This window comes from Talpa occidentalis, unplaced genomic scaffold (assembly GCF_014898055.3).
Source record: "Talpa occidentalis isolate TD23 unplaced genomic scaffold, MPIMG_talOcc4v2.1 talOcc4.17, whole genome shotgun sequence".
Classification (NCBI taxonomy): Eukaryota; Metazoa; Chordata; class Mammalia; order Eulipotyphla; family Talpidae; genus Talpa; species Talpa occidentalis.
In genome coordinates this window covers 1,945,255-1,969,168 of record NW_023601754.1, presented here as the reverse complement: position 1 = coordinate 1,969,168, position 23,914 = coordinate 1,945,255, and the positions used below count along the sequence as shown (strand labels likewise).

The window sequence follows — 23,914 nt, the reverse complement described above, 5'->3', positions numbered from 1 at the left end:
GGCGCGCGGGGCCGGGCGCGCGGCCATGAGCGGGCGGCCGGCGCCGGTCTCCCGCAAGCAGCGGCTCATGGCCGCCGTGGGCGAGCGGGCGGCGGGCGGCGCGCCGCTGTCCTGCTTCATCTGCGGCGGCGGCATCGGGCGCGGCAAGGAGCTGAAGCTGCAGGTGAAGCGGCCGGCGGCGGGCGCGGGCGCGCAGCCCTTCTTCCCGTTCCTGCAGCAGCAGGAGCCGGCGCCCGGCGCGCGCGGCCCGAGCCCGGCCGACGGCTGCGTGCTGGTGTGCGCCGTGTGCCGCTGCTTCCTGGGCGAGCAGTGGGCGGCCTTCGAGCGCGCCCGCACGCCGGTGGACAAGCGCATGTACTGGCTCAAGCGGCCGCACCAGTGCGACGCGGGCGCGGGCGGGCGGCGCGCGGGGGCCCCGCGCGAGTGGAACGTCGCCTACGCGCTGGGCGGCGCGGCCGACGGCGACGAGGAGGACGACGCGCCCGCGCCCCGCGCGCCCGCCGAGGCCCGCGACTCGGAGCTGTCGGAGCTGTCGGACACCGACCCCCCTCGGAGCCCGACCCGGCCGCGCGCGACGCCGGCAGCCCCCGCGCGGACGGCGCCCCGGGGGCGGCCGCGGGGCCGCGCGGGGCCCGGGAGGCGCGGCCGGCGGCCGAGGCCCCCGCGCGGGGGGCGCCGGAGGACGGCGGGGGCCCCGCGCGGCCCCGCGCGGACGCGGAGCCCGGGGCCGGCCTCGCGCGGCGGCGCCGGGCGGCCGGCAGGCCCTGGGGGCCCGAGGCCCGCGCCAGCGTCCTGAGGGGCGTCCCGGACCCCTGGCCCGGCCCCCCGCCGCGCGGGGCCCCCGCGGAGGGCATGCGAGGGCCCGCGCCGGGCCGCGCCGCGCACACCCCCGAGAGCAGCGGGCCGCCCGGGGGGCGCGCGGGGCCGGCGGCGCGTCCGAGGACAGCGACGTGAACATCACCAGCGAGGAGGAGGACCGCAAGGATCCGCCGCCGCCCGGGCCCCGCGGCCCCCAGGACAGGGAGCGCGGCGGGCGCCCGCCCGGGGCGCCCCGGGACAGCCCGGCGGGGCCACCAGAGGGCCTGTGCTGCTACATCTGCGGGTCGGCGCTGTCCCCGGCCTCGCAGCACCAGATCCACGTGCAGAAGCAGGAGAAGCTGGCCCAGGCGCCCTTCTTCCCCTTCCTGTGGCTGCACAGCCCGCCGCCCGGGGCGCAGCCCATCTCGGAGGGCGGCAGCACCCTCGTGTGCCCGTGCTGCTTCTCCTCCCTCATGCAGCAGTGGCAAAGCTTCGAGTTGGCCAGCGTGCCCGTCCTGCAGCGGCTCTACGTGGTGCCCCTGAACAGCCACGCCCCTGGCATGGCCTCCAAGGGCCGCAGGCCGCCCCGGGACGAGGGCCCGCCCGCTGGGACCCTGCCAGAGGCCTGCTACCTCTGTGGGGAGGACTGTACCCCGGATGCCCGGGCAGTGGCCTCCAGGATCCTCAATGGCAACGCCAGGGGCACCATGCACTTTCCTTTCCTTGGCCTCCTGCCCTGTCCTCCCAACGCACGGGGCCCCAACAAGCGCTGTGAGGTCCGCAGCTGCCCCAAGTGCTTCAGCGTCCTGGAGGATGTCTGGGCCCTGTACCGGGCCTGCCAGAATGAGGAGCTCATCACCTCCGTGCAGGGCTTCCTGGGCAGGTACCACCAGGCCTTCTCCGCCTCAGACCCGGCTCTCTCCGAGCTGCCCGCCACAGCCCCGGGCGGCTCCACGTCCGTCTGCTACATCTGCGGGGCAGAGCTGGGCCCCGGGAAGGAGTTCCAGCTCAATGTGAACCCCACCAGCCGACTGGGCGAGAAAGAACCCTTCTTCCCCTTCCTCACCGTTTACCCGCCCGCCCCCCGCGCCAGGCCTGCGGACTCCACCGGCCTGGTGGCCACCTGCCTGCTTTGCTACCATGACCTGCTGGGCCAGTGGCTGCAGCACGAGGCCCGCGGCACCCACCACGCTGTCGGCGCCTGGTCTCGGCAGTACCAAGTGGAGACGTTCGTGTGCTTCTTCTGCCAGCAGGAGAAGAAGCGGTCGCTCGGGCTGCAGGCCGTGCGGGTGGCCCGGCTGCCCTTGTTTCTCTACACCCTTCGAGCCAGCCGCAGCCTGCTGGTGGACGACGGGAGGCAGCTGATCATCGGCGCCTGCGTGGAGTGTGGGACCCTGGTGTGTGCTGGCCAAGGGCTCAGCCGCCAAGGACCCATGGGCTGGAGCTCCCCGGCAACAGCGGTGATGAAGGTAAGCAGCAGTTCCTAGACTGCAGTTTGCACAGATAGAAAGAGATGTTGTTTTCTGTTCCTCTGCTGGGGAGGCATTTGCACTGATTCTGTGTGGAGCGTTCCATTGGCGGTGGGGGGGAGGGGGTGCCCTCCTTGGGTCACCAGGGATGGCGGGTGCTTTGGTCTGGCTGGTCTCAGAAGCCTGTGGCAGGGCAGAGACCTTCAAGGGGCCAGGAGTGGTCTTGTGGAAGAATCTGGTGCTGCTGAAAACAGCAGGCAGGGGCCTGAACTTGAGTGTGTTTGCAGTGGAATCTATCAAACGGAGGAAGTTCGGGGCACGTCTGTCATCCGCCTGATAACATTGGTAATTAGTCCAGCCATGCAGGTCACCCAGAGGTCTCCGTACTTACCCGGTTTGAAACACATCAGAGGTGGCAGTTCCTCTCCACGCTAGTCCCACATGGCTTAGCTTTCCCAGAGTTTTCCACCCAAGTTCACACTTTTTCCTTGGAGACTCTGGTTGCTTAACAGCAGATGGAAACAGATTTCCAGAAGTGGGGGTCTGGGACCCGGGGGATGGTGGCCTAAACAGACTTTTTCCCTTGGTGGGAAGAGGATCTTTCTTCTCTGTAATTCAGCTGTGCAGGAGGAGGCGGGAGGCCTGGCGGGCTCCAGGTTCATACGGCGCCTGCCTTCACGCTGCCTGCCTGGGAGAAGCCAGACGGGAGCAGTTAATTTTGGAGCCAGCTCTGCAAAGCCGGAAGCAGGAACCTGCCCCCCGGGAGGTAGATGGTTTTGAGTCGAGATCACCATCATAGCCACCAGAGCCATGGGTTCTAATTTCCATCAAAGACAGTTGGACCCGCTAGTTTTAATCAGACGCCCGATGTGATGTGGTAGCCTCTGGCAGGGGGCCAGCAGAGACCTGTGAATGGGGACCGTGTCCCCCACCTGTTCAGGGATGGTTGCTTCATCCGTTTGAAAGGTTGCTGATCTTAGCTCCCACAAATACGTGCATGTTTCTTGGGGGGGGGGTGTCTCCAGGGATCATGTGTACTCTGGTGGCCACCTATAAGTGGACCCCCACCCCACAGGCATCCAGTCTGTGCCCTCCTGTTCTCCCCAGGGTTCCTTCATCTGCTTTAGACTTGAGAGCTATCTTTAGGGGCTTTGAGGGATGACCTCTTATTTTCAGCAGACAAGCATATCACCCCACCTCGGGGTGACACCCCTTGGCGTCTGTGGACGGGAATCTGGTGTGCCACACTTCCCAGGTGGGCGGCACTGGATAGAGAGGTAGCTTCGGAGCAGGACTGCATGCTCCATCCCCGCGCTGCCCCTTCTCTTGGTGACACACGTCAATGAGAGCGCTCCTCACCCTCCCCGAGCTTTTTTCCTTGGCTGAGGAGTGGAAACGTGTTGGAAACATATCTCATGCCTGTAGGGACGTGGGGAGGATTCAGTGAATTGGAGCATTGAAGTGCTCCCAGCACGGCCTGAGCTTGGGGCAGAGTCTTCTCGGCAGCCGGTGGGTTCTTGGCAAGACTTCGGGTCTGCAGGCTGGGTGCAGATTTTAGCCTTGGCGATGCTACCTCTTCAGGGAGTCAGAGGGCTCTCAAAATGTTTTCTGCATCACGTTCAAACTGGGCTGAATGTTCTCCTTGAATTTGTCTGCTGGTCAGGAGCTGACGCAAGGCCCACTGGGAGCTTCTGATGGCAACTGGAGAACCAAAGAAGCTGCAGTTTCCCAGTCCAGCTGGGGAGGGGACTGAGGGCCGCCTGAAGTGCCGGCGCCTGCCCAGAAGGGGTCAGCGTGAGCTGGGGAAGGGGACTGGCATACTGAACTTGGCTCGTTTTTCAAGCAAGTTATCTGGTTGCTCATTATCACGGTCCTAGCGGCCTTATTCCCATCTTACAGATGAGAAAATTAAGACTCAGAGAAGTCAGATGACCTGGGTGACAGTCAGCTGAGTAGGGGTTCAGGTGGGTCTTAACCCCAGGACTGTGACTCTATCCCATTGCCTGGAGGAGGTGCAGACTCGGGAGATGGGCAGGACTTGTGCATGGTGGGGTTGGGGGGAGGAGAGAGAGGGGTGGGAGAGTTTAAGGCTTCCGGGTAGAGCTGGAGAGAAGGCCCAGTGGCAGGGAGGAGCCCTACAGCCTCCCCTGGGCAGGCCTGCCCCTGGGGTGAAGGGGGAAGTAGGCTGGAGAGAACCAGAGGCCTTGACACCAGGAAAAGGAGGTCAGATTTGCAGTTGAAGGCACCAGGGAGCAATAAAAAGCTCTTGAAAGAAGGGTTGGAATGGGCCGGGAAAAGATCCGCCCAGGGCCTGGCAGCCTTCCAGACGGGTGGAGAGGCCGTGGGCTGGGGCTGCATGTGGTGGGGGCCGCCGTGCGGTTCAGGCTCCATAGACAGTGGGAAAAGCAAGCCTCAGCTCCCCCTCAGAACTCTGATTGACAGTCAGTGGGATGCCGGAAATGCAGCCTTCTGCCCTCCCTCCCTCCCTCCCCCCCTCCACCCGGCCCCATTCATTCAACAAATATTTATGGAGCGCCTCTTCTGAGCCAGGCACTGTTCCAGACACGGGTCTGGGGGCCAGCTCAGAGCCGAGGGTCACACCATGGGCCCACAACTGTCAACGAGGCAGGAGGGAGCGACGCCTGCACTCCAGGGTGGGATGGGGAACAGAATGCATGGCTGGGCTCCCCGCAGCAAGCAGCGGGGGGTGAGGGGGGCGCAGGGCCTCCCATAGCGGCTCTGGGGGTGTCGAGGGGGCACAGCGCTGAGGCCACCAGGAAAGGTCCCCGCCTGGATCCCCATGCCAGCGCCTGAGTCCCGACTCTCACGCACGTTCCTGCGCCCCTCTTTGCTGTGTGGTTTCAGATTTGGGATAGTGACTAGGGGCACTGGCAGGTGGCCACAGGGAAGCCGCTGCTGGGACAGAGTGTTCCAGAACCTCAGCTATACCACCTCCTAGGATGCCTCAGATGTTTCCTCTTAAGTTTCATTCATGAGTGAATCAACTTTAAGGCACCGTGAAAGGAAATGTGAGGAGAAGGAAGAAAGGAGAGGGTTTGGGGCAGTTTTGTGACTTCCCTCCAGCTGGGCTCCTGGCTGCCGGAGAGCGCCCTGCTCAGTGGCCACCACGCCTCCAAGCTGGCTGCCTGGGTAGGGCCCCAGTGGGGCCTGGCTGGGCCGGGGAGACTACAGCCCACCCTCATGGGGCCAGGAACCTCCCCACTGGGGAAGCTCTGCAAAGCCATGGCAAGATCCCAACTTGGCCTTCAGACAGGAGCTGAGGGAGCTGGCTGTGTGACCTTGGTGAGACCCTTGCTCTCTCTGAGCCTCACTTGCTGCACTGAGAAGTGGGGATGATCGTGCCAGGGACATTGGCATTGGGAGAGCAGTGTTTTGCATGTCCGAGGCTGGGTATCCCTTCCTGTGTTCACACTGACGGAATCCCTGCAGCACCCCTGGCTCCCGGAGGAAGAAATGAGGCCAGAGAGAGGTCAGATCACTTGCCCAAGGTTGCTCAGCTAGTAAAGCCCACTAGCGTTGGTCCCAGGAGTCTGTTTGTGTTCCTGGCCCTGCTTGCCTGTCCCCTCTGGGCAGCTGTGATGGTCCTCCCCCATCCCAGCATAGAGCAGCTGAGAAGGGCCCCAAGAAGCCCCTGCTGGTTGGCTCTGCCACCCCAGTTTCTTTGCTCTATGCCTTGCAGCCTTTGTCTGCCCCTCCCACACTGCTCAGGTGTTCAGCCAACCGCTCCTGCTGCCGGAGAAGCCTCCCAGCCAAGATGGGTTTGCTGCATGATCGATTTGCTCTCCCTGCAAGCCAGTTGGCGGGTGCGCCCCCTTCCCTCTTCCAGCGCTCCGTCCGGGGAGCCTTCTGAGTAATGGAGCGTGCAGCTGTTTACCTAACACACCCCAGCCCTCGCCGTGGGGACGCCTGGCCAGGCCCCCCGAGTGTGGCCTCCCAGCCCAGAACAGGTGTTGCCGCTGCCACTGCCTTTCTTTTCTTGAGCTGACATCTGAGGCCTGCAGAGCTCGTCTGTCATCGCGCGCCTGTCAGGGCCTCATGCACATCTGTTTCCCATGTTTCCTGGTGATTGGCGCCCACCAGGCTCCCTGCTCTTCAGGGAGGGCCTGGCAGCCCCTCCTCCCTAGGTCCAGGCTCCTGGGGCACCTACGCAAGGTGATTGGATGGGCGAACCTTCTGGAAGGTGCTGGAGAAGGCTTCCCATTGGGAAGCCTGGACACTGACACCCTCGCGCTGGCAGTAGTTGGGAAGTCACTGGGCTCTGGACTGTTTCAAACTCTGACCACTTTCTTTGAGGGAGGACTGTGCTTTTCTTAGTGGGCTGGGAGCCATCTGCTCAGAGGAGTAAACTTTCCAGATACCTTGTCCTAACCCTGGAGGTGTCTGGAGACCACTGGAAAAGAGGAAGAGGACAAAGGTCTTCCGAACCCAGCCTTCCCTGGGCACAGGGCAGGGAGAAGGGACGGGCCGCAGGGATAGGCATCTTTGGTGTGTGGGCTAAGCTTTCTGTCCCCTTCTCTGCGTAGATCTCTTTGGATTTCACCCTTGAGAGGTTAATTCTGTGTGCTCACCTTTGGAGAGTTTGTAGATTCTAAGTGAGTTTGCCCCGAGTCATGGTGGGGAGCGAGTGTGGCCTGGAATTCAGGTGGGCAGGGATGACGCTTCCATCCTGCAGGAAGAGCAGTTTGGAGCCTGGCACCCATCCCCATGGAGGTCCTTGGGGGCACTTGTGGGAACAGCTTCTGCTTCCTGTGTGATCTTTGCTCAGTGTCCCCATCTGTCAGAATGAAGGTCTGGCCTTTGGGGGTCACAGGTGCTGACCTTCGGCACATGAAGCCTGACAACAGGCAGCGCCGTGCTGAGCGGATGCTGAGGCCGTGTCAGAACTTGCTGGAAAACAACTGGTGACTGAGCGGGAGTCTCTTCCTTGGAGTCAGGAACAGAAGAGCAACTTCTTGGATGTAGGTTTCATTTATTTCGTTTTCCTGCTCCCTCACCCCAATTTTACTGAGATAGAATGAACATGCCACTATATAAATTTAGGACGCACAGTTTGTTGATCTAACACGTTTATATATCGCGAATGAGCAGCAGCATCGCATCAGCCTACCTTACCTTTCCTTTTTGTGATGGGAACATGTCAGGTCCACTCCCAGTGACAATCAGGCACCTGACGCTGGGGTTTTGCTCTCACCGCCGGGCCGTGCATTAGGCCCCACGTTGTTAATGTTGTAACTGGAAGTTCCTCACCTTCGTCAGTAGCTCCTCTCCCCACGGGGTCCGTGTGGTGCAGGGGCCCCTGGACAGGAACCTAGTCTGGCCCCGGCTGAAGCCTGAGCACCTGAGCGGTATTGGCAGGAAAGGAGATGGGTCAGCCCCTCACGGATCATTGCTCTTCAGACACGCTGCCAGCGAGCCCGTGACTTCACGCCGTTTATTTTTTCAGAGACACAAGCTAATTAGATAAGTCCTGGCTGAAATTCTGTACTCCTGTCTCTGCTCCCGTTTCTACCCTTGTCCAGAGTGGCCCTGGAGAAAGTTACCCACACACTCTGCCCATGGGCTGCTGTTTGTGCGCGATGGTGCAGGCCCCTGAGCTCTGGCGCCCTCAGCACGCGGCGTGGGATGAGGCCGCCCTGCCCCGGGTGCTGGCCTGGGGAGTGGGTGAAGGGGTCCAGCTGTGCCATGTTGAGTTCTGTGCTGGGGTCTGCTGGGAGTCATGTGCGCCTGGCAGGGGAGCATGTGCAAAGGCCAGAGAGTGGGAATGGATTTCCTGGAGAACCTTCAGAAGTTCTGCAGAAAGAGGAAGGGTGGATAGGGCAGGAGGGGCTGGTGGTGCCAGCTCTCAGGGCTGTATTTGGAATCCCTGGATGCACGCTAAATCAACTCAAATGCCCTATCCCCACCTCCTAAATCAGGTTCTGTGAGGGGTGGCCTGGTGGGCTGGTGTTCTGGTACCAGAGTGGGAAAGGGGCCGGTACCAGAGTGGGAACTGTGGGCAGCGGGCACTGTCAATGTGGGCGGGAGTTAGGGACGTATGTCCTGAGAGGCCTGAAAGGGTTCAGCTCACTTGTGCAGTCTGTCTTTATTAGCCGCCTGCTGTGCCCCAGGTACTGTTCTGGGCATCAGACCGAGTGGCAGGCAAAGCAGACATGGTGCCGAGCTGGCTGTGACCGTGGTTTGCTGGCCCTGAGCAGTGAGGAGGTCTGGGCAGGGCCTGAGTGGGGCCACGGAGTGGAGCCAGAGGCCAGGGTGGGGCTCATCACCGCAGCAGCTCAGGCAGGGGCCTCAGTGCCCAGCTCTCAGCGGACTTTTTTGATTTTTTACTTTGAAATCAAAATATAAGTCACACTCCCTGAAATTCACCTTCTAAATTTTCCAGCACAGGTTATGCACCCATTAACCCCATGTGGTTCCAGAATATTCTCATCACCCCGAAGAAACCACATACCCATTATTAGCAGTCACAACCCCTCCCCCTCCCCCAGCCTCATCTCCACCCACCTGTGCTGTCTACAGATTGGCCTGTCCTGGAGGTTTCCTGTAAGTGGAGCCACATTTGTGGTCTGTTGTGCTTGACTTGGCTCACAGAACATGTTTTTGAGGTTCACCCACCATTTCGGCTCTGTCAGCACTTCACCCCTTTTTCAGGGCTGCAGGATATTCCAGAGTATGGATGGACATTCGGGCTGTTTCTGCCTTTTGGCTGCTGTGCTCACCTGTGTCGAGGTGGTGGTGTAGCTGGCGCCCCGGATGGTGCTGTGATTCATGCAGCAACTGCTTAACCCTTTGAGGAATTCTTCTCCATTGCGGGTTCTAAGCGGGCAAACAACACCATGTGACTGGGATTTGGCCTGTCCTGTTGGCTCACTGATACAGTCAGCTGCCCCACACCAGGTATGTGGGTGCCCTTGTCTGAAGGTGGGAATTGCCTGTTCCTCTGTGAGAGTAGGGGTTGTAGTAAGGTGGGGGAGCTTGTGCTTGCTCTTAGGGCTTTGGACACATTCACTGCCTCCCTGGGAATCAACCCCGGATTCTGGCGCCCCGCTCACCATGGTCACAGGCATCTGGCTCTACTGCCAGCTCTTCCCACCGCAAAACAGGGCAGACAGCATACTTGCAGTTGAGCCCTGGCTCCGGCTGTGGGACTGTCAGGCTCTGGCCACTCCATCTTGCACCTTTGGGTAGCACTGGGGCCTGGGGTGAGAAGACCCCAGAGGGCAGGGTCTAGCTTGGTTCTGTGGGCCCAGCAGCTCTCAGCATCCTGCCAGCGGACTGGCCACCCGCCACTTACTTTTGTTCCCTGCTGCCAACCTGTTGGCATGAACCCTGTACAGACCTGGTCGCTGGATGGGTTTCCAGTGAGAGGTGCCTATAGCCTTGTCTAAATGGCATGAAGGTCCCAGTCGGTGTCTGGCTCCACTAAGCCAGGCAGGCCGGCACCCTGGGTGGCAGCAGTTGCCTCGAAAGTGTCAGAGTGAAGTGGGGGAGCAGCCCTGGGTCCAAGGAGACACCTTAAAGGTCAGAATCCACTGCAGTCATGTTGTCCTGCTCACTGATTGGCTTAAGAGCCGGTGGGCAGGGGGCCATTTAGGTTCTATCCATCCGCTTGGTCCTGGTGAGGTCTCAGAGCGGTGGTGATGATGGTGATGGTGTCACTCAGCCTCCACCCTGAGCGCTTCAGCTGTATCTCATGAGCCAGATTTTCCTATTTTGTAAACAAGGAAATTGAGGCACAGAGAGGGCATTCATTTGCTCAAAGTCACACAGCCGGGAAACACTGGAATTGGAATTTGAGCTACTGTCTGGCTGGCACTCTTTGCTGCTACCCCACGTGGCTCCCAGTACGAGGATGGAGCCAAAGGTCACTCAGTGGACACTGGACCTTGGTGCCTGTGTTTCCCTGGGACCTTGCCAGTCAATGTTTGGAGTTCCAAAGAGGGGCGGGCAGGAGGGAGGCTGTCTGGAGGAAGGGTCCTCCTGCAGATGGGCAGGACTGAAATAGTGATGGTTGTGGAAGAGGCTTCCCCTCTCAGAGTTTGTCAGTAATGCCATTTTAAAACTCCTTACTTTTTCTCAAAATGTATTGCTTGAGTGTTGCCTCTCAATTGCTTCTATATTAAAGGAACCACTTCTCCGTTTTAAAGATAGGTACAGATTATACTTTAATTTACATTTTGCAAATACACGCTTTGGATTGGAGACCTGAGAGCAGATGGGAGGTGGGTGGGGAGTCAGGTTGAGCTCACCTCTGCCTGTGGGTCCCACTGACCTTGGGCTCCCTTCTCCACAGCTGCCCCCTGATTGTCCACAAGCCCCAGGGCCTTCACCCACCCCAGGGTCCACTGGCCCCAGGACCCATCTGGATCCCATTGCTGGCAGCGTTCTACCACCAACACGCTGGCATCAGCCCAATTTCCAGATGACACAGCCAAGGCCCCTGCGCTGAAGAGTTTGGGATTGAATTCCTAACATACGCGGGGCCTTTGAGAATGGGGCGGCCTTGCCTGGGTTAAGTGGCAATTTGGGGGGCCTGTGTGGGGCCTGGCCTCGACAGTTCCCCTCGACAGCCACACAGGAGGCTGCACTCAGTGCCTGCACCAGCTTCCAGCAAAGGGCTCAGCAGAGGGCGGGGCCCCAGCGGTGACAGGCTGCAGACACCTTTTATAAGCCTTCCCAGACCAGTAAACCTGGGCTCCCAGCTTGCAGACAAGAAGCTTCGCAGACGGGGATTAATAGACTGTGTGGGTTCTGATGCTGGGGATGAGGGTGGGGACAGCAGGTGGGAGCCCCCAGGCTCCCAGACACTGTAGGACGAGGACTGGGGACTCTATGTGGGAGGCTGGGAGCCTGCAGCTGGAGAGGTGGCCTTGAGGGGGAGGCGCCCCTCCTTCCAGCCTACGCCCCCTGAGCAGCTGCCTTCTTTACTTTTCCTTCCAGAGCGTCTTTCTCACAGTCCTGCGCTCTTTGTTTTGTGCCATTGTGTGACATCCCAGGGGGCCATTGGACAAGGGAGGCCTGGAAAGTTCCAGTGAGACTTGACGCTGCTTAGCAGGGCTGCGTGGGCTCCCTGGACACCAAGGCAGCGTGTTGTGGGCACCACGGCCACCCACCTGCTGAAAGCAGCTGGGCTTAGGGGCGGGGAGGGAGGAGCGGGCCATGTGGACGCCCCTCCGAGGGCCTGAGCACCCTCACTGGGTCTTGCCAAGGAGGGGAGACGATGCCATTCTGGAAGCAGAGCCCATATGCCCTCTCCTGAAGGAGCTGAGGGTTTGTGGGTGGTCAGCCCATCCACAGCCGAGAGCAGGGGCTGCCTGGCCGGTGTGAGTTGAGGGCTCCGGCAACTGCCTGGACCCCTGAGGAGGGACTGACTCCTCTTCTCACCCTTCTCGTCCTGAAACTCTACATTTTCCTTCCTGTTCACAATGCGTAGGGGGCCGGCCGGGACCTGGTTTTCAGAGCTCCTGGCTGTGTGATGGCTGAGTCTCCTGTACCCACACCGCCTGGGCATGCTTGTGGGTTACCCACACTGGCCAGTGACAGGGACTTGGGGTCCTGCCTCTGGGGGCTGAGTCCCCCATGAGGGCAGGTCCCAGAAAGGCAGGCAGAGGAGACTGGGCACTCTGGAGGAGTCCTCCTGGAGCAAGGGACAGCAGACTGTTCGGTCATGAGTGGCGGGTCGTGCCCCTCTTCCTGGTCATTGTCAGGTGGGGAGGGGCTGTCCCCCTCAGACCTCTGCAGAGACCCCCACACTCACCTTCACCCTCACAGCCAGTCCTTGCACCTGCACCTCAACACCCGGCTCCATGCGCTCCCTTGGCACCTGCCTCCCTCTACTCTGTGGGGTCCACTCTGCATATGTGGCGCTCCCTGCATGTGTTGTGGATCTGTCTTCTGATGGGGCCCTGTCGTCAGGTGCTGTACCCCTCAACCTCGGCAGCGTCTGTGTTTTGAAGTGTACTTTATCTGGATTGTGTCCATGTGAGCATCAAGGCTGCCGAGGCTCAGAGAGGCAGCGGGACTTGCCTGCACCCCACAGCTGTCAGTGTTCAAGCAGGCCTCCCGCTTGCCTGTGCAGCTGCGAGGGTTTCTTCACCCCACCAGCTGCTTTGGGGCAGTGGGCCTGAGAAGAACCCCCTCCTAGGGACACTGAGGACATTTTGATGTCATGACTCTCGGCAGCTTGTGGTGTGGCCCCGCCCGTCCTCGGCAGAGGACCCCCCAGGAGCTCCAGAAGTCAGCCTGCACCCAACACCCATCTGGCCTGCAGCCTGCGAGAGCTCAGCTGAGCATGCTTGGAACACCCTCTGGAAACTTCTCGCCAACTCTGCTCTGGGGCTCCGGCCCGCCCCGCTCTGTGGTGAGACTGTTCCGAGTGTGTTGGGTGGACCTTCCCAGGACTCACATGGTGAAAGGATTTCTCCGGGTGCTGGAGCCGCGTCCCCTCGCTAGCGTCCTTGGTCCGTGTGGGCTTTCTGGAGCTCATGCCAAGTTCATGTTGTGGTGCCTTCACCCAGCCTGGGCCACAGCCTGGTGCTCCTGGGGGCTCCGCAATGGCGGCAGGCTGCCGGCCCTGCCCCTGGTCCTGGGAAGCGCCATCTCCGCCAGCAAGGGCTGGGGGTTGTTGTCCAGCGACATTGTGGGGGGGGCATTGACACTGTGAGGGGGCATCTTTGCCATGACCTGTAAGTTGGGGAGCATGAGCAGGGACATGGGGTGTTTCACCAAACAGTTTCAGTGACCCCTACTCTGTGCAAGATGCTGCACAGAGAGAAAAGAGGGAAGCAGAGTCAAGGGTCATGACCTCCAGGTGGAGGCCTGAGCGCGGCGGCCTGTCCGATCCAAGGCGCTGTCCTTTCTAAAATACGTCACCGTTTCACCACTGGGCAGGGGAAGAGGCTGGCCCAGAACTGATTCCACCCACTCTAAGATTTATCCTGATTTCAGTGTGAAATAGAGCCTGGGTCTTCACGCGGCAGGGTGAAGGTGATGGTGATGGCGGTGATGATGTTGGGGTGTTGATGGCGAGAGGAAATCGCCTCGCAGGCTTCCACATGTGAGACCCTTGCCAGACGCCTTATCTCATTTCCCCTGTGAGTCCATCTCTGATCTGTGCAGGTGAAGTAGGTACACAATTCCTGCTGGGCCTCTTGGGGTGGCTTTGCAATGGCTTGGCAAGGTTGGCGCCACCGAGCCTGGAGCGGGTCACATTGATGCAGTGACATGGCCGTGCTGGGTGATGTCAGCCGACGAGGCCTCTTGCCTCTGATACCTCCATGTCCAGTGCCGGACAGCAGGGGCAGCCCAGCTGTCAGGCTGGCTCTCTGGTGTCCTGATGCCCCGAGCCCCAGGGGCATGACGGGCTCCCTTGTGATTTTAGCTGCAGAGGCACAGGGCCTTAGTCAGGCGGAACACGGTGTCAGCAGAAGCTGGCAGCTGCGTGGCTCAGGGGCCCTGGCTGGTGGGAGGAGCAGGAGCAGTGCCAGTAGCACCCCCCACTCCCCTGTCATCATGCCGGGCGCAGCTTCAGCCTGGATGGAGGTCCTAGGAAGGGTCAGCGGCCTGCTCGTGGGCCGAGAGCCCTGCAAACATAGGAGCTTTTCTGTTCTGGGGAGAGACAGGCAAGGACATCAAAAACTTGCCTCGCTGCTTTTTCCCATTACGAGGCACTTCTCTGCTGGGCTCCATCTGACCCCCCCAGCCGTCCGCACAGCAGTGCATCGGAAGCTCTGTGTCAGCTCTGGCTCCTGGGCTCCTGGCCGCCCCGCGCCCATGGGCACGTGGCTGGCGTGGCTTGCCCAGAGACCTCAGCACCCACCTGCCACTGTCCTTTCAGCTCTCACAGCCTCAGGCTCCTCACCCATAATGGGGACTTCTCCCTCCTAGGGACATTAGCAGGCAAAGTCCCCAGGGTTGGGGCGGGGGAGCACCAGCAGGTGACTCTCGAGGGGCTCACTCTGGTTACTGGAGGCTGAGGGAGGAGGGTGTGGGAGGACTCTGAGACCTCACGCACAGCCGCTGCCTCAGGCCGCTGGAATGAATGTGCCTGTGCCCCTCGCCCTGAGAAAGCCTCCTCACATGGGGCGTCCTGGTCTCATTGCAGACCCCTGGCCTCCAGGCTCCAGATCCCTCTCCCACAAGCCCTCACCGGCAGCAGGCCCCCCCACGACTGTGGTTTGTCAAGGCAGTTGTCCAGGAGGAAGCTGCATGGAGGGGGCTGGAGGCTCCCCTCCATCGGTACCGGGCACATGAGACCCACCGTCTCTTCTCGGGGCTCTTGGGGCTGCGGGCTCCTCTGCAAGGTGAAGGGGACATTCAGGGTGATAGTCATGGTCCCAGGCCCTGAGCCATGTGGGCATCTGGGACCAGCCAGCAGGTATGTGGTGACCTGTCTGTCTCTGATCCTGTCCCCCTCTGTGTGGGGGTGAGAGAAGTGCCTGTGTCGTGGGCTTGTCCTCTTGAACATGCTCAGTAAGTGTTGCTTCTTGTTGTTTTTGCTGCTTGCTGTTAGTTTCCTCTATGTCCCCATCATTCTGGGGCACTGACTCGTGACCTCAAAACACAAGCTATTGGAGCCATGAACGGGGTGAGATAAACCCGGAGGGGCCACCTTTGGGGTCAGGTTGTGGGGGAGGAGGGATGCTGGAGTCAGGACTATGGGGGTTGCAAAGACCCAACATTCTCAGCGCTGTACCCCCACTCTCATATGCATTTTTAACCCCAAAACTCAGTGCAAAATCCAGCACTTGTAAGAGCATCAGTAGCTTTTAGCAGACTCTCCAGTGTTCCCCGAAGCCTCCCAGCTGTTCCCCCACCTCGACACAAGCTCTCCCCACCAGCTAAGGTGTCTCCCCTCTTTGGGGTACTTATCCATAGGCAGCTGCTTCACGCCAGGTAGTAACTTAGCGCTTTATTATCCATGGTCTCATGCCTTCCCGCTGCGTCACAGATGGAAAAAGCAGCTAAGCTGGGAGGTTTGATCCTTCAGCCCTCCATGGGGTTTTCTTTTGTGTTCCATGCACAGTGATTCCCTGCTGCCCGGGGGTGGCTTTCCTGAAGCGCTGTGGTGGCCAAAGCAGTGCCAAGGAGATCAAAATCTAAGAGAGGGGAGGGGAGGGACAAAACAATCAAGGTAGCCTCAAGTCTGTGTTTTGAAAAAGCACAGTAAACTGAACTTCTAGGAGACATCACTGCTGAGACCGCCAGCTTTGTGCTCATTTACAAGTCTGTGACCTTTTCCAGAAAGACCTTCCTTGATGTGTAGGAAACCTGACAGCTGAGGGAGAGTTCTCCCATGAGGTTCATTTCTTCTTGGGTCAGTTTTGGTTTGCTGTGTTTCTCAAGGAACTTACTTGTTTTACTAGGTAGCGAGTGAATCAGTGCATCTTCTCCATGATATCCCCTCATCCTCCTGGTGGCTGCACATTAACACTCTGGAGGTGCCCCCTTTCTTTCCACCTGCCCTCCCCACCCCCCATCATTCCAGCCACGGGTTTATCAATTGTATTCATCTCCCAGAGGTTTCTGTTTAGAGTCTAGGCTTCTTTAAATGTTTTTAACCTGTTGCTTTGGGCTTGAAATGTAATGTCTTTTGCACTTGTAGCCACTCTTGCTCTACTTTTGCAAGTCTCGATGAAATGTTTTTGAAACCACCATCCCTTTTCCAAGTTATTTATGCTCACAGGCATATTTTCCAAGCCTATGCTTCTGCCTCTGTGGTGAGCCAGTGGGGGTTAAAGTGATTTCTGTCAGCCTGCTCTTGCGCCCTCCACGGTGACCTCTGAATGGCCTGTCCTTTTGCTTGAGGGGATTCTATCAAACCTGGGACAGGTACAAAAGATATCAGACTTAGAAAGGTTGCCATGCAAAAGAGAAAACTGTACTGTCTCAGAAGCACAGATTGAAAAGGGTTGCTGGCTTGATCAGGGCCTTTGTTATTTGGAACATTTACATTCAAAAAATGTTATGTCTTAGGTTTGCCATCCTTCCATGCTTTTGCTACGAAGTACGTTTTCTCTCTGACCTTGATTGGCATGCAAAAAAAAAAAAAAGCCCCCTGTTTCTCTTGTCTTTGCAATTATGGCAGATCTCCGAGTATCTCTTCATACTCTTGAATGGGTCGGAAACTTAGTGATCTTTCCTCCACCCCCTCCCTTCGCCAAAGAGGACTCCAAGACCCAGTGCGGGAAAGAACGCGCCGGTGAGCACAGTGCACGGTGGAGGCTGAGGTGGATGCCAGTGCCCCAGGACAGCCATGCCGATCCCCCGTTGACGGATATCTTAACATTTTTGCATTAGCAGTTTGAGGGGCCCTGGGGTGCCAGCCTCGGCTGCTAAGCCCATGAGAGATCCCTGGCCCTGAGCATCAAGTGGTCCTCATGAAGGCATGGCTGGATTGTGAGCAGCATCCTTCCACCTCCCTGGCCACTTCGTGTCCTCTCAGAGCCGTGAGAAGTTTTGCCTGTGAGTTGCAGTCTCTTTTAAAAACTGCTTTTAATAGCAACTTTATTGAGATACAATTTGCTTACCGTAAACTTTACCCCTTTAAGTGTCAAATTCAGCTGGGTTTAATATGTTCCCACAATTGTACAAATATCTCCACTGTCTAATTTTAGAATGTTTCTCATCACCCCTACAAGAAATACCATTCTTCCTTCCCTTCGTCCCTGGCAACCACTGATCTGCTTTCTTTCTCTATGGATTTGCCGGTTCTGGACAGTTCGCAGGAACGGAATACCACACTGCGTGATCTTTTGTGCCTGGCTTCTTTCACTTAGCACCATGTTGTCCAGATTAATCTTTGTAGTATGTGTCAGGGCTTCATTCTTTTTTATAGCTGTATAGTATTCCATTATAAGTATACTCTACATTTGATTATCCATTCTTCTATCAACACATATTTGGGTTGCCACTACCTTTTGGCTACTGTGAACATGCCGTTCTGGATGCTCATGTACAGGTTGCATGTGAGCATGTTTTTTTCCTCCGGGATGTACACCTAGGAGCGGAATTTGCTGGATCCAGTCATAACTGTAGGAAATGCCAGATTGGTTTGAAAGAGGGCGGACGGGTTTACATTCCCGCCAGCGATGTGTAAGGATTTTTACATGTGATTTTCTCTTAAATGAGGACACAGCAAGTGGGGGTGGGGCGGGATATGCTTAGTTCCATACCTCTTGCAGTTTGCATTCAATACGTATTACACTTCTTTTCCATCCTAGAACTTTCATTTCAGAGTTTGATTGTAATATATAGCCTTCATTTTAAAGGTGACAGGTCCCAGTCCTGACACTTACTGTGTGGCCTTGGGCCAGTCCTGTGCCTTTCTGTGCCTGTTTTTTCATGTGTGAATCGTCATTTTATCTGCCTCAGAGGGGAGGAGTAAATAAGTCACTGCACAAGAAACTGGCAGTTAGCCAGCCCTGTCTATGTCCCAACTATTATTTTGATGAGGATGATATTGTTGTAGGGGTTGGAAGACACAAAGGCCTAGGAGTACTTCCCCGGCCCAGCCTCACTGCTTGAGGTAACTACACGTGACATTACCAAGTCACGTGTTTGTTTTCGTTACCTGTTTGTTCTCTTTACCAACAGTCCAGTTGTGCATCTTGCTCTTACTTGACACCCTAACTCCCACATTTCCCGGTGCTGTAAAAGTCTGTGTGATGGACTCGCAAGTAGCCCCCAGGAGTGACCGTGTAGGTGGGGCAGAGCTGTTTATACGGCTGAGCTGTCTTAAAGCAATGCTGAGTAGGCTTTTTGGCTTGAGAAGGTTTCCCTGACTTCATGACTGATGGACCCTCAGGGGCAGGCTTGGGACGGTGGCCTGGAAGCACTCTGCCCCAGTGAAGCTTCCAGGGCCAGTGGGCGTGGGTGGAACATGAAGAGGGACCGTGCCGGAAAGGGAAAGGCGGGGGCAAAAGAGACCAGGACACCTTACGGAACAGCTTTGATTTGTTTCCTGAAGTCTAGCATGTTCTATATAAAAAATGTAGCCAATAGAGATAAAAAAGGAAGCAATAAAATTTACCCATAATCCCATGACTCAGCACTCCCAGCTTTTCCCCCATGCACATGCCTGCACACACGCACTCCACTGTGGGCTGTGTGTTGTCACCTGGGACATCGTGAACATCCTCTTGAGAGGCTAAGACTGTGCACTTTGGAGCTGGATGCTTGGGTTTGAATCAGGATTCCACCCCCTTACTAGCTGTGTGTTCTTGGGCCCTTTATGTAACCTCTCTGTACTATAATCTCCCCATCTATAAAGTGAGAATAATGACAGTATTTATACAGGAAGTTGTGTTGCAGATTAAACGAGTTAGAGTGTGTTGAAGCAGAATACTGTTATCCTCGAGTCCCCTCATCACTCAGCAGCCTTCTAGAATGGCTTTATTGGCTGTTCAGTGACCCTGGTCACCTGTGGCTGGACTCCCAGGTTGTCCCTAGGTGCTTGCGGATGTGGGCTGCTCTATAATAAGCCTGCTCAAACCTCATCTGACCCTCAGTTGCCCCCATCCTGGGCCTACTCCCCCCACCTCCCACGTTCATGTTAGTTACCTCCTCCTGGACTACCCTCATCCTGGCCTTCTGGTCATCTCATCAGCCATGTGGCAAGTGGCCAGTGGATATGGGACCACCAGGGAACATTTCCTTTGGCAGGTCCTGAGTGGCATCCCTCGGCTACTCCCCGAGGTGACCTGTCTCATTCCTTGGCTCTGCTGGCAGCCACCTCAGCCCTTTGGAATAAATGCCTTGGTGAACAGGAGTGGGCCCTGTTCTCAGTGCTGCCTACTCCCCACCTGGGTTCCAACCCACAGGGACTCGAAGGCCATTGCAGGGCACGGATCTGCCGTGAGACCACGGCCTCTGCGCCTCAGGCCACCGGCAAGTCTTGGTGAGGCCGACCTAGCAAATGGCTTCAAATGGGGTCACTTCTCTCAGCTATTGGACCTTGTCAAAGGAGTAAGAGAAAACAGAGAGCAGACCCGCTCCTTGGGTGCCTTCAGCTGTTCTTCCTGCCTTGCCTGGGTGCTAAGCCTCTGCCACTGGGTCAGGTGGGGAGCAGGTGCCACCCCCACCCTGACTCCGTAGCAGCAGTTGAAAAACCATGTTACCTATTTTATTATTCTTTTGAGTACAAACCATTGTGAGATAGAATGACCCCATGAACCTTTACCTCCCTTTCCCCAGTGTGACATCTTGGGTGACTGCAGTACAGCGTCGCCACGGGACATGACACCCACCCATCACCAGCTTGACCCACACAGGTGTGCACATGTGTGTGTTAGTGTGACTCTGTGTCTGTGGACACATATGTTGGGGGACATACATTGTGTACGTGTGTCTGCATCAGTCTCTGTGTGCTTGTGCATCTGTTTGTTACGTCTGTGTGTTCCTGTATCTGTGTGTATGTATAGGCCCTGTGAGCCGAGACCCTAGGGCACTAAGTTGTGGCCTCCTTTTCACAGATGAGGGTGCTGAGGCACAGAGAAGCCCAAGGGGCCATTGACAACCTGGCCGGCGGGGAGCTGCTCCAGGTGTTTCCTCCGCTCTGCACGTGGAGGGCACCCAAGAGCTGCTTTCCCCGTCATGCAGATGGCAGAGGACAGTGCAATCACAGGTGTTGGGCTCCGGGTTCAGACCCGTTACCAGGGAGACAGGGGCTGAGCAGGAGGCGACTCTGGAGGTATCAGGGTGACCTCGGACAGTTAGCTGCCCTCGAGCGTGATGACCTGGGTGTTCGGATGGTTTCCCTTGCTCACATATGGCTGGGAATGAAGTGCTGCAGGACTTAGCAGTGCCTTTGTGTGGTGACCTTCTAGGTGGGCACGGCTTCAGCTCTGCCGGGTGTACTTCAGGAAACGTATGACGTAGCACCTTTCCAGCGTTGTGGTGGGCAGAAGTGCCCAGGGAGCAGGGCCTAAGGGGCCATGGCCTCTGCATTTTCTGCAGGAGGTTTGTGTGGCCGAAAGAGAGTGGTCAGGGTGGCCACATACGGGTGGGGTCAGTGGCTCTGAAGTCAGAGTGAAGCCTTCTTCCAAGCATGGGAAACGTTCGAGCAGATCCGTCTGTGCTGTGCCACCACAACCCTGGCGGGCCTCTGGGACAGGGTAAAGCAGCACTGACGGGGGCGGCCATTTAGGCTGGCTGATTTTTCAGGTGATTTATTGGTCTTAATATAAGATTTTTTTCCTTTAACCCAGCAGAGGAGGTTGGGCTCCATTCACAAGGGTAATAAAAAGCCATTGTGTGTTTGGAGCCAGAGTTGATGGCGACATAACAAAAGTGGCTTTAAAAGAAGAATTTTCCTGAGTGGTGCTGGGCAGGCGAGTTAGGGGAGAGAGTTAGGTAGAAGCCACTTAGGAGGTGGCACCCAGAGCCTGGCAGGGCAGAGGGAGTAGCTGAAAAGGGGGAGCAGGCAGCTACCTCACAGTTTCCCATTCTCCTAAGGCCCAGAGAAGTGAAGGCACTAACCCGAAGTCACGTAGCCTCAGCTGCTGCACTCTGACTCCAGAATCTTGGAATATTGCCATCCTCATCTGCATTATATTTTCTCCACCACTCTGGGTACCCACTGCTGGCCTGCAGAAGTGGAGGTTCCATGTGAATTGGGGTGTCCCCCTGGCACCACTGTAGCAGAGACGTGAGCCTCATGAATTTCTGTGGAGATCTGGTGCCCCAGGCACAGCACGTCCATGACTATCACGGACAAGTTAGAAAGAGTTCAAATGTCAGCATCTGTCATCTCCCTGTCCCTTCAGTCCCTTGTGTTCATATCTGGAGCCAGATATGTTCCAGAATCTTACATCCCTTAGACTAGTCCCAGAGCAATAATTTACGTAAGGGCCGGTGGGGGGGTGGGGCCTGGGGCAGCACCCTGTGTCAAATCTGATTTCTGCAGCACAGCATGTGCATATTCACACCCAGTGGGGAAAAATATAAGACTATAAATAGCCTTGGGCAGAGCAGGTTTTGCTGCCAAATGTGTTAAGAAACCCTTTGGGTTTCCAGAGCTCTTGGATTTGGGGTTGTGGGTCAGGGCTTGGGCATCAGGATGACCCCAGCCTCATCTGGAGAGCTGCCCAGGAAATCCCCAGTCACAGCGATGGGACTCTGGGCCAGGTGGCCCCGAGCGCAGAGGCCCCTCTGCCCCTGTGATCCGTGTGTTTACCCAGCGCCAGAGAGGTGGGAAGTCCCTGTGTCTCACTGTAAACACGGCCCCCGCAGCGGCTTGGATGGGAGACAGCAAGGAAATCATCGCCGCTGTAGTCAAACAGCCCTGCATTGCTTGACTTGCTGCAGAGAGTGTATGTTACTGTTCAAGTTTTAGGGAGAAAAGGAAAAAATGGTCCCCCAAGTGCCAGGAGCACCCTTCATGTGGGTTGGGGGCTGGGGTGGTTGGCGCCATTTCTTGTCTCCACGGGCCTGCAGTGGCGCTTACCCTGCAGTCTGCAGCAGCACTGTGCCTCCCGGTTGCTGGCAGCCAGGCCTGCTTGGACCCTGAGCTGCTCCGTAAATTCCTCCAGGATATGTTATCATCCTGCACCACCGCTCCCCAGAGGTGCTGGGAGGGAGCCCCGGGCCTCCGCGTGTTTAGACGGGGTGGGACCTGCTGGAATTTGCATTGCTAAATGGATCTTTTATTAAGATCAGCAAAATCCATTTATAACTGAATTTGAAGGTCACCCTGTGCTTTGGTTTTTCCCCAGGATGCTGGGAATGGCTGGCCCACCGCGTGCAGGGACAAGCCATGAGTCCTGGAGATGCGACCCAGTGTCGGCCATCAGGCCTGACAAGGGCAGTGGGGACTCCATGGGGGACCCATCAGTTACCTGGTGACCCCAGACCAGAGGTTTAACCTCTGTGTTTCTTGCAGGGGGGATGAGGGATTGAATATAATTCATTCAGTGAGTGCCGACTGTGTCAGATGAAGGGGACAGCAAAGCTGGGCTCAGCCCAGTGGGGGTCTGGACAGGTGGCAGGTGAGTCCAGGACAGTGGGACGAGAGCCAGCTCCAGCCTAGCTCAGCATTCGGGGACAGATTGTGGGACCAGAGGTAGCTGACACATTCACCTGGGAGGCCAGTGAGTATGTGACCTCCTGGACCCTTCCAGCTTTAAAGTCTCAAATCTGTATCTTGGTTTAAGGCCTAAAAGCCCAAAGCCATCAGCGCATCAAATTGTAGTTCTAGAGGATCGATTGCAGAGCTGTTTCTCCAGCTGACGGTCACGGCCGCAGCGGGCTTGGCCAGCCCAACGCAGGCATGTCTGTGTGCCTTCTCCCCCAGGAGCCAGGCCAGAAACCTGGTTCTTTGTCCACACTCTGTACCACCCAGCTGTGAACTCCTGATCCAGTGCCTCTGTCTCCTCCTTGACAAAAGGGGACTTTCCAAGGGTCCCTGGGGTGGTGGTTACAGCTAATAAAGGCCTGGAGGGGAGAGGCAGAGCCTCAGCAGCAAGACCTCCCTCAGCTTCCCAGCTGGAGCCAGGTGGGCCTGGTGGGCAGCAAACATTGACACTATCTTCAGGTCTGTGATTACTCCGTTTTGGGTGCGTGATGAGTATATAGCAGCTTCTAGATACTATCAGAGACAAACTGAGGGGCCTTGGCCAGGAGGAAACAATTCTCACTTCCTGCTGAGAGCGCAGGCAAGTTCTCTTAGGAGGATGCTGGGGCCAGTGGGCTGAGGGGGGTAGATGAGAGCCTGCCTGCCTCCTGGCTCTGACCTCCAGCCCAGCGGATCCAGGGTCACAGAACAGGCCACCTGGCCCCTAGCCATCAGGAACGGGCTCAGAAAGAGAGGAACTCAGGGTTGCCTGGATATGAAGGGGCAAGATTCTTGGATGGACAGATGGGGTAAATGTGGAGCTGGCTGTGAGTGTGCACCCAGCTAACATGGCCCAAGGGCCAGCCTCAGGCCAGGCACTAACCTGGAACAGGGTGGGGGCACAGACAAGGGTCTGCCCAGGAGGACCTGATCCTGCAGCCAGCGAGACATAGATGAATGGGTGGTCCAGGGGGGACTAGGTGAGGGCAGGTTGGGGGTGTAGGGGCTTGGAGGGAGGTGTTCAGAGCCCTGCTGCCCAGAGGCTTGGCCTGGGGAGGGCGCTGTTTTCTGCATGAGAACCCCCAGTGGCTTCAGAGCTGTTGTGGTGAACACATGGCGTCCTAGGCCGCCCTGGTGTCCTGGTTTGCCTCTGGCAAACCCTACACAGCACCCTCCCACATGCACACACCCCAGCTTCTTGCCCCTGGGCTCGGTTCCCGAACTGCTTCTTGTGTTGGTGCATTTCAAGCTGGGGCCTCAGGCTCCCGTGGGGCAGAGCCGGGGCCCAAGGTCCAGTTGACCAGAAGACTCAAGGCAGGGCGGTGCATTTAGTCTGAATTGGAAACACCCTCCTGAGAATACAAAACAGAAGCTCCTGCTGCGTTTATTTTATCAAGGCCATTTCGGCTTAACTGTGAAGAGAGACAAGTCTGTTCACCTCGATTTCCATGTAAATGTGCCAGTTTTTCTTGTCTGTCAAAAGTGCTTTGGGTGGGAACTTGGGGTTGGCGCCTCTGCCCCCTTTTTTCTCTCTGAAATCTAAGTTTGGGAGCTCAGGATCCCAAAAGGATGAAATGGG

At 57.5% G+C, this 23,914-nt stretch overlaps 1 protein-coding gene across 1 annotated transcript in view; it reads left to right on the top strand.

Annotated features, from left to right (window-relative positions):
- The first annotated feature begins 1,058 nt into the window (after window positions 1-1,058).
- GSE1 (Gse1 coiled-coil protein) overlaps window positions 1,059-23,914 on the top strand; it is a 332,054-nt gene continuing 309,198 nt past the window's right edge. The window contains 1 exon segment of the mRNA XM_037515766.2: window positions 1,059-2,267. Within this exon segment, the coding sequence (XP_037371663.2) occupies window positions 1,272-2,267 (996 nt within the window). The 5' untranslated portion in view covers window positions 1,059-1,271.